General features: G+C 51.9%; 1 protein-coding gene across 1 annotated transcript; it reads right to left on the bottom strand.

Moving 5' to 3' along the window:
* Nucleotides 1–404: 404 nt before the first annotated feature.
* EDF1 (endothelial differentiation related factor 1) lies at nt 405–4,189 on the bottom strand. The gene is made up of 5 exons (XM_063082331.1): nt 4,022–4,189; nt 2,266–2,317; nt 1,722–1,882; nt 1,322–1,415; nt 405–640 (listed from the first exon to the last, which is right to left on the bottom strand). The coding sequence occupies exons 1-5, from the start codon at nt 4,097–4,099 to the stop codon at nt 579–581; spliced, it is 447 nt and encodes a 148-aa protein (XP_062938401.1). The 5' UTR covers nt 4,100–4,189; the 3' UTR covers nt 405–578.
* Nucleotides 4,190–9,666: the final 5,477 nt, after the last annotated feature.

Genomic DNA, 9,666 nt, shown 5'->3' with positions numbered 1-9,666 from the left:
AGGGAGGGCAGCAGTTGGACATGGCTAGACGCTGTCTTGCATCTTCAGGTGCCGCGAGGCTGACTGATGCCCACTAACTGTCCAAGCACATGGCCTAGGAGAAAAGAGCTCTGAGCAGAGAGACTGACCTCCAAAGCCCCCAGGGGACACCTACGGGGTGTCTGTCCTGAAAACCCACCTTATTTCCCCACAGCTGTGGTCCAGGGAGTGCGGCCAGGCAGAAGGCTGCAGAGGAGGCTGAGCAGTACAGCAGCCACCCAGCCTCTCTTCCAGCCTTGGCCCCCCACCCTCCATGGGGGGTGGTCCTCAGAACTGCCCCAGGCAGACGCCCATGGGAGGGGAAGATAGCGTCTGACACCTGAATGGGAGGGAGGGGAGTAGAGAGAAAAACAAGACAGGAGAAGCCAGGAGTTCGCAAGCTTTTGTTGTGTTTTGACAGCAGGTGTGGGTGAGAAGGGTGCCCGCAGGCTGGACACCCACGTTCCGCTTAGCCACGTGAGGAGACCCACGGCAGCACCGCTGGTCGGGGACCCAGCCGGGGAGATCAGCCGGAACACACTGACTTCGAGGCTTTGTGCTCATTTTGCCCTCGGCCCCTTCTCGATGGGCTTTCCAATGTCCTTCCCCCGGAGCTTTAGGCCTGAAATAAGCCATCAGCCACCGCCCGCTGTGCTACCACTCTGCGGCACCGAGGGACACCCCAAGGTGGCAGCAGGTGTCCACCCTGAGCACCAGCTGCCTCCCCTGTCTCAAGCTGCCCCCCGTGACATCTTCCCAGGGCTGCCCTTAGGAAAGAAGGGGCACCACCCCCCTCACGGGCTCTCAGCACAGTGACACTGCTGGTTTTCAGGTCCAATTTTAAAAAGAGCGGGAGTCTGACGATCCCAGGAAGCAGAGAATGAACATCTCTTCCTGGATGAACTAGGGCTTTCTCTGCAGAGCCATGTTCTAGCCACCACGCTGACACCACAAAGGGGCAGTGTGGGAGCAGAACGTGATGTGTGGTCAACGCCCCAGCAGGGAGAACACAGAGGGCCACTGACCCCGCTGTGCTCAGGCTCAGAGGAGAGCTCTGGCCACAGCAAAGAGGTGAAGGGACTGCAAAGGGAGGGATCCCAGGTTATTCGCTGGTGGGATTTTCTGAGGGCTCCAGAGTCCCCATCATCCTCCAATAGCACGTGCTGCCTCAAGGAGTAAAGTTCCTGGGCAGAATTCCTGTGGTTTCAGAGAACAGGGTGCCCCCAGAACCCCGTCCTCACCACCCACCAAGGAGAGGGCAGCTGCCCAGCCACAACCAAAGGAATACAAGAAGGACACTCACCAATGGCTCTCTCAATTTTGCCCAGAACCTGGTTATTAGGAATGGCCCGTCCACTCTCGTAGTCTGCGATGACTTGCGGCTTTTCGTTGATTTTCTACAGAGAAGACGTGCGTTACACATATCTTCAGTAAGGGCACGCCCCATCAGCCCGAGCAGCTCTTGGAGACTCTGGGATCCACCCCCACACACAACCATGCCTCATGCTAGAAGTTACAGCTGGTCTGACCTGGCTTCCCGAGAGGCCTTCAAGGTGCCTGAGGGTGGGGGCAAGGGCAAACTGTAGCCCCCAAAGTCACCAGGCAGGTGGAGCCCACCCTCCAGGTGTGCTCTGAACGCTGGCTACCTGCCTCCTCAAACCCACAACCGCAGAATGGGAGCTACGAAAGCGCCAGAGCCTCACCGTGGCCAGGTCCTTCTGGGTCAGCCCCTTGCTCTGCCGACCCTGCTGGATCACTTTGCCCACCTCCAGGGTCACCCTGTCATGGTGCAGCTCCTCAGTCTCCCGGTCCAGCTTTGCAGTGTTCTTGGTGATCGAATGCTGTTTGTTCTGGCCAGCAGCCCCTGAGTCGGTGTGAGGCAAGAGCACAGGAGAGGATTTGGAATCGATCCAAAGAAAAATGATTTTGGAAGGGTAACTGGACTGACCAGGCTCTCTGAGCCCAGGGTGACACAGGCAGCCAGGATGCCCCAAATCCACAGACCTAACAGCATGGAGTTCCAGGGTTTTCACTTGGTTATGGGAAGTGGGTAGACAGTAAGAGTCCCTGCTGAACTTCTGCCAGCCAGAGCTTATCTGATCAGATCACAGGCACTCCTAGTTCTCCAGCCAGCTTCAGGGGCCAGCTTCTGACATAGGTCCCTAGAGGCCTACCCACAGCACCCCCATCTACAGATAAATCCTAACAGCACATCCTCATTTTGCAAGTGGAAACACGAGTACCTACATTTCTTGGAAGTCTCCACATCTTCTCCTCGTCTCTGAGCTGCTAAGATGGCCTAGAAAATTAGAAAATGTTTTTTGATTAAAATTAGCTTTGGCAGTGTCTGGCACACACCAATTTAGGCTGCTGTTAGCCAATTAGCACACTGCTAATGGCCAGTGGTTTTGAAGGACTGATATGCAATGCTAGGTTTAATAACCCTAACTCATCATACAAAATCTTCTATGATCAAATATTCAGGTAACTCACAATAAACTGCTACTGAGAAAAGAGAAACAGCTCACTTCTTTTGCTATTAAGAAAGACAGGCTAATAGATTCTTTTTAGAAATCATATTTAAAATGATTTACTTCTCTGCTAAACTCTCCTGCCACAGCAGGAAGGAACGCCAAGTGTTGATCTGGTGTGGCCTCCCTCTGAATATGGCTCCTAATAAAACATACATGATGCATCTCATGGAAACCTGCAAGTTTCTGGGAAACATTACCAGTAACAATGACACCGTCTGATCTACAGTCACTGAACATTAATGTAATGTATTTCATGATGCTTCTAATGCTTCAGAGAAGTGACTTTGGAACATTCTAAGTGTGTTATGTTCAAAGACGCTTTCTAGAAAATTGTTTACATGAGTCCTAGCTTGTGGATATCAAGTTTCCTTTAAAAGAAAAGGAGACTGAATTTGGTTTTGACCACAACTGACAAGCCCAGGGCAGATCAATGGATGCTGTCCCCAGCTGGTCATGGCCTGATCCCATTGTGTATCCAAGGCTCTGGCCCAAGGCTGCCTGAGGGTAGAAATGAGGCAGAGACGGTGCCTGAACTGACCTCCCACTGACCCCCCCACTACATTGGATTCACACACGAGGCTTGGATGGGTCAGCCGTGTACCACTGGGAGCATGCCCACCTTCTACCCTTGTGAATCAGCAAAGCAGGGTCCACCTGCATGCTGGGTATCTAGGCCACCCCAGACCAGAGACAGGACCCCCACAGCCCTCAAGGCACCTGGGTGGCTCCTTGGGCAGCATCCCACCGGTGAACAGCAGTACAACCAAGCTGAGAGAAACCCTCTGAGAGCAGCAACCCCATCCCCAGATTGCCTCCTGGCCCCGTGTCTACCTCGTTCCTTCTGCCCTGGTCCCTGCCCTAGTGCCCGCTCAGTCCCTGCCCTGTCCCTTTCTCTATCCCCCGCCCCCAAGCCCTGTCCCCGCCTCTGGTTCCCCACCCCCCCCAGTTCCACTGCCCCTGGTCCCCTTTGCAACCCCTGTCCTTGCACCTGTCCCCGCCCCTGGTCTCCGCCGCGGTCCCTACCCTGTCCTCGACTCCATCCTTGCGCTGGTCCCCCACCCTTTTCCCCATTCCCGCCCCCTGCCCCCGCCCTATGTCTCAGACCCCTGTCCTTGCAGTGGTCCTTAAAACCTGTCCCTGCCCCAAGTCCCTGTTCTCCGCCCCCAACCCAGTCCCGGTCTCCCAACTCCGCTCCTGTCCCTCGCCCCCATCCTGGTCCCACCCCAGACCTGTGCCCCGTCTCAGCGCTGGTCCGCGCCCCCTGCACCCCCCGCTGCCCGTCCCAGTCCCTTGACCACTGTTCTCCCACCAGCCTCCCAGCACTGTCCGCAAGCTCCCGTCCCCTCCGTCCCAGTCCCTTGACTCCTGGCCTCCAGCACTGTCCCCGCTCCCTGTCTCCAAGCCCCCTGCCCTACGATCCCCGTCCGCGCCCCGGGCCCTCGGCGGGCGGCTCCTGGTGGGCGAGGCACCTGCTTGGACTTGGCCTGGGCGGCCGTGGGGCCCTTCTTGCGCAGCACCGTCACGGTGTCCCAGTCGCTCTCGGCCATGGCTGGGCGGGCGGGGGCGGGCGTCCGCACGGCAGCTCCGCTGCAGCTGCTCGAGACCCGGCGCGACGACGCGACGTCCCCTCGTCGCCTCCCCGCTTCCGGCCCCTGAGCCTCCGCCCCTCCTCCGGCTCCCATTGGCCGGCGGCTCGGGAGGCGGGCCCTTCCCGCGGCTCGCGGCCAATCCGCGCCCGGCTGGACTGAGGAAGCGCCGGGGCCGCGGGCGGGCGGCGTGCGGAGGGCGACGTCGGGGCCCAGGCCGCGGGAGAGTCGCCGCAGCCGCTGGGGGGCGTGGGGCTGAAGGAGGCGCGGGGAGGAGGGGGCACGGGGCGACGGGGACGCGGGAGGGGAGGTGGCGCCGGGGGGGGGGGGGGGGACACGTGGGGGGAGGGGGCGCGGGGCTGAGGGGGCCGCGGGGGGAGGGGCCGCGGGAGGGGAGGGCCTGGGAGGACGGAGGCCGAGTCCTGCTCCCCGCGGCCTCTGGGCACACCTGGGGCCGGCGTCCTCCCAGGCGGTGGGCCCGCGGCCCTCCTGGCCGCACCTTTGGGGACGGGGTGGGTCGCCCACGGGGGTAGGGCGCGGGTGTCGTGCCGGGAGAGGAGGGACGTGCGGCCGCGCGGGTTCCGTGCCCCTCTGCGCGCTGCCACCCTGCACGCATTGGCAGCCCTCCTGCTCTGCAGCCGCGCTCATGCCGTGGGAGATGCTGGGGGCAGGTTGTGTGGAGCCCGGAACGTGCAGCTCGCGGGGAGGGGGGTCTCTTTAAGAAAAGAATGCAAGACTTGGAAAGCAATGTTAGTTACAGAAATGAATTTTTGTGTAATTTATACCAGGGTATTTCGAAAAGTTTGTGAAAAAACAGAACTAAAAGATAGTAAGATCTTTCCATGTACTTTTTGAAGCCCCCCCTCCCATTTTGTGTAATGTATAAAGTTATTTTACAATAATTATGTAATATTTTATTCATTTTACAATAATTTTGTGTAATGAGAAAAAAGTCACTAAATTATAAATTTTTAAAAAATGCCTTCAGATCCCCATACCAGCCAGCCGCCAAAAAAAAAAAAAAAAAAAAATTCCAGAAGCATCACAAAATTCAGAAAAATAACGATTGTATGTATTAACTGATGCACCTCTTTAATGCTTTTGCTGCTGTTTTCGGCTCCATTCTATTTAATTGCCTCATCACGATTTTGCAGAATTGCCTTATAGGAAAAATAGATAATTTAGACATTTCTCTTCCGTGTTTGATCCAATTTGTATCTAATTTTTAGCATTGACACTGGGCTTTGCACAGATGAGCTCATTGTTTAAGAATTTTGATAAATTCAATCACCATCCAAAAAGAGAAGATTTATGGAGAATTAAATTGTGTATGCCGTGCTATCGAATACATTCCTCAGAGGGGACAAATTTCATTCTACCCAGGCATTGGGGGAACTAAGTCCTCTGCTTGCAGTTTTGCACAGACGCATTGCTGGCTCAGAACATATAAACCCTGTTTGTCTTTCACTCCCTGCTGACTGCCAGTGCCCAGCATTGTGCGATGGGTAGTCAGCAGCCTAAGGATATTTCTGCTCCAGGGCAGCCAGCAAGATGACTGAACTGCATAAGAATATCCCATAAATCCTGGCTAACTGCATCTCAACTCAGCTTCCCCTAGTCACTCCAGTGCGGCTGGATCTCAGGGAGAGTGAGATGGTGGAGTCCGCCTGGAAGAAGGTGGAGGTCTTAACAGATTCCAGTTAAAATAGCCTACTTGGTGAATTTAATCAACACTTGACTGCATGAAACCACTGGGAAGACTCTTCCCAGAGGCGTGGCAAGGATCCTGCAAATGAAGCTGAGCAGCTCCATAGTGTACCTGCTCTGACTGGCTTGGGCTGGGGGAGGCAGCGTCTAGACCTGGTGTCATCTGTGCAGCTATCCATCGGCACAGCCATCTGGCTCTGGATCAGGAGTCCAGGCCTGTTGCTACAAAGGTGTCTGTTGCACCATCCTTGGCACTCCCTACCATCAGGGCACGTATGTAGGCAGGTGTCTTAGTGAGGTTGCCCCCACCACCAACCCATTCCCTCTCTGGGGTCACCCGTGCACATTCCCTCCTGGCTCTGGGGTTCCTCCAGTTTATTCAGGACCCAAAGAAGAGTGCTCCCAGGTGAAGCCGCAGCTACTGGCACGGAGAGCCAGCTGTAGGAGGTCCAGTGAACAGTTCATATCTCTTCAGAGACGCCACACCACTGTCATTTTAATGAATCCTCTGTCTACACTGTTTGAGGTAAGCAGTCTACCAGAGTTATCCATTTATCTTCATGCATAGAGAAGAAAAAAGACAATTCCAAAGCTTTCTGAAAAACAAAGAGATGGCTGTTCATTCGTGTCTGTGGGTCTGAATTTCTCTGTGGCATCACTTGCCTTCAGCCTGAATAGTTTTCTTTAGTATTTTGTAGTACCATCGGCTGTAAATGAATTGTTTCATCTTTCATTTAACTGAAAGTGTCTCTATTTTACACTTGATAATAAGGACGTACTATTTTATAAGTGTCACACCATCGTCTTCTCATTGTTTCCGACAGCTATCTCTCATATCCATTTGGATTCTTATCCCCTGCAGGTTATGGGACATGTCCTCTGGCTGCTTTCAAGATCTTCTCTTGGTCTTCACTTTTCTTATGATATGCCCAAGTATACTTTTTTTCGTATTTATCTTAGCTTCACTGATCTTCTGTGATTTGTATAAAGTTTTCCATCACATTAGGGAAGTTTTACTAGTATTTATATGTGTATTTTTTTTTCTGTCCCATTTTCTCTTTTTTCTTCTTCTGGGACGCCAATGTGATTCTGGGTGATATGTCCCACAGTTCTTTTTTCAATCTTTATTCTCTCCAAATTGGATACTTTCTATGGCTCTTTCTTCAGGATTACTGATCTTTTTTTTCCTGCCATCTCCAATATGATATTAAGCCCAAACAGAGAAGTTTTTATTTCAGATATTGTATCTTTTATACTTTTCAATAATAAAATTTCCATTTCATTTCCATAGTTCCCACTTCTCTGCTGATTCCTAATCTGTTTATTCATTACAACTATGTTGTATTTTAAGTCCTTGAACATATTTATAACAGCTGCATTAAAGTCCTGGTCTTCTAAATCTACCATCTGGGTCAACTCATGGTCCTTTCTATGGATGGCTTTATTCCTTGATTATAGAACATGTTTTCCTGCTGCTTTTCACATGTAGTAAATTTATGCCGGACATAGAGAAAGGCACATTGTATGGAGTCTGGATTAAAATGTCTTTCTTTGTGGAGTTTTGAGTTTTATTCCGGCAGGCAGTTCATTCACTGATGGTTCTCCATGATCCTGTTAAGGCTTTGTTTAAACCTTGTTAGGGTAGATCCAGAGTAGGCCATAACCTAAGGCTTGATCCTTATTCCTGACTTTTCTGTAGACTCGGCTGAGTGCCCGAGTGTTAACAGTGACTCTCATTGTGGGTAGGAGGAATTCCAACATCTCCCAGCACTATCAGCCTCTAGTATCTTCATATCTCTCTCAGCTCTGTAGCAGCTGCTCTGTGCTGGACTTCACAGAGTCCTGCCCTGTTGTGCGCAGTCAGATGCTCAGCTGAGGACCCACAGAGACCCCCACAGGGAGTTCCGGACCTCTCTGTGCAGCTCTTCCTCTTGACCATCCTGTCCTGCCAATTCCAGCTGCTCACACTGCCTGAACTCTTGGTTCTGACTCCTCGGTGCAGAAGGGCTACCTTGCTCAGCTTGGTGTCCACCTCTCTGTGCCAAGGTTAGGAGGTTGTGCTGGCTGGTTGGCTAAGTTGGTTAGAGTGCCACCTTTCAGCACCACGGTCAAGGGCTCGGATCCCAGTACCAGCCAGCCACTAAATAAATAAAATAAAATAAAAGAGGTTGTTCCCAAGCAGAAAGCCAGAGAGGTGTAGGTCAGCCAGGGAGTACATCTCCCTTCTCTCAGATTCTCAGCTTTACGTTGCCTGTTGCCCAGCACCTGCAAACGTCCCTTCCTGTATTTTGGTGATCCTTGGCTATCTGTCACATTGCAGAGAGCAGGCAAGGGAGCAGCTGGCAGCCTTGTGTGCCTGGCAGGATTTTCGTGTTGGCTCCTCCGCAGGGTGATCAGGTGGGACAGAGCCATTTCTTCTAGGGTCCTAAAAAGCAACATGTACCCTACCCACTGTCTCCTGCTTAGCCTGGCTGCTGGCCTTGTGGGAGCCACAGGGGAGAAGAACAGAGCCTGCTGTCCCGAGGCTGGAGAGCCCCTGGATTCGTTACCTGCTGCCTGCTGTAGGAGCAAGCACGGGAAAGTCGCCTTACTGTGCTGGCTGAGGAGGGGCTCTGGGGGTCCAGCTGCTCCTTATACAGACTTCTGGCCAGACCTGGACTGTTCAGCCCCTCCAGGCAGCCCTGCCAGCATGGGTGCCTGGGCCCTTGGGTTTGTATGGTGCCAGTGCAACGTGCCACCCTATCCTGCAACCCAGAGGGCAGGCCCAAGGGATAAATTTTAAGAGACAAAATTCACTAAAAGTTCATTTGCTTTCCATTGTTACTGCGTGCTAGGAATCCTAAATAATGTCTGTGATAAAATACTTCTCCATGAAAGTATCTTTTGTTGCCTTAAGTGCTAACAATTGCCGCAGTGACTGAGTTTTGACGTTCATGTAAGCTTCACTTTATACACTTTAAATACCCATCGTTTAGTAGGCATTGTATTCTATGTGGCGACCAGCTCCACACTTTGTTTCTAGAGGAAGTTCCTAAAATTTGGGAGCCGTTTGTACTTCCAGCCCTGGTGGAACTCTGTGCTCCAGTTCCTGTGTTAACCTGTGCTTGAGTTGTCTCAGTCATCAGTCTGTGTGGCCACTTGGAGTTTTCATTTGAATTTACATTTTTTTCAACTGCAGAGATGTCTGAAGGCCACTAGGATCAGCCTCAAAGAAAGAAAGACATGGACAGAATTGCAATTTCTAGAGTGTTCTCTTATGTGGAGGTTTTGAGAGTCTCCATCAAACATCATATCCTGTGTTTGAGGTTCTTCCTAACATGGTGTATCAGTGGCTTAAAGTGAAAGACAATTTTCAAAATTCAGGTTAATAACAAGTGCTCTCTAATCAACTCTGAGGAAAGACAGACGGATAAACATGGCTGTGCTGTCTATTGAGCATGACGGTGAGCAAAAGGCCAGTTTTGAAAAAGCCATGAAATTTGCAGACATTAAAACTCAAAAGCAGAAATTGACCTAGAATGTTATTATTCATTTGTGCAAAAAACCAGTATGTTGGTATAAGTACCTCTCCCCCCTTGTTTTTCGAAAAGTATGTTAAGGGGATAAAAGTTTTAGTCCATCACTTTTTTCATTTTGGTGCTGTAAAATTTATTTTATGTTACCTGCTGTTTTTTCAGTGGCATGTTTGTGCAGATGAGGTTCGGGGAAGTGGGCAGAACGGGGGGGGGGGGGGGGGTGTGTGTCACGCCTTCCATCTCTCGAAGGCCTGAGAGTCTGGCGGTAGATCCAGCTCTGGCCAGCAGGTGGTGTGCGCCGACTTG

This window comes from Cynocephalus volans, chromosome 17 (assembly GCF_027409185.1).
Source record: "Cynocephalus volans isolate mCynVol1 chromosome 17, mCynVol1.pri, whole genome shotgun sequence".
In the NCBI taxonomy this organism is placed as follows: Eukaryota; Metazoa; Chordata; class Mammalia; order Dermoptera; family Cynocephalidae; genus Cynocephalus; species Cynocephalus volans.
This window is presented reverse-complemented; position numbering and strand designations above follow the sequence as displayed.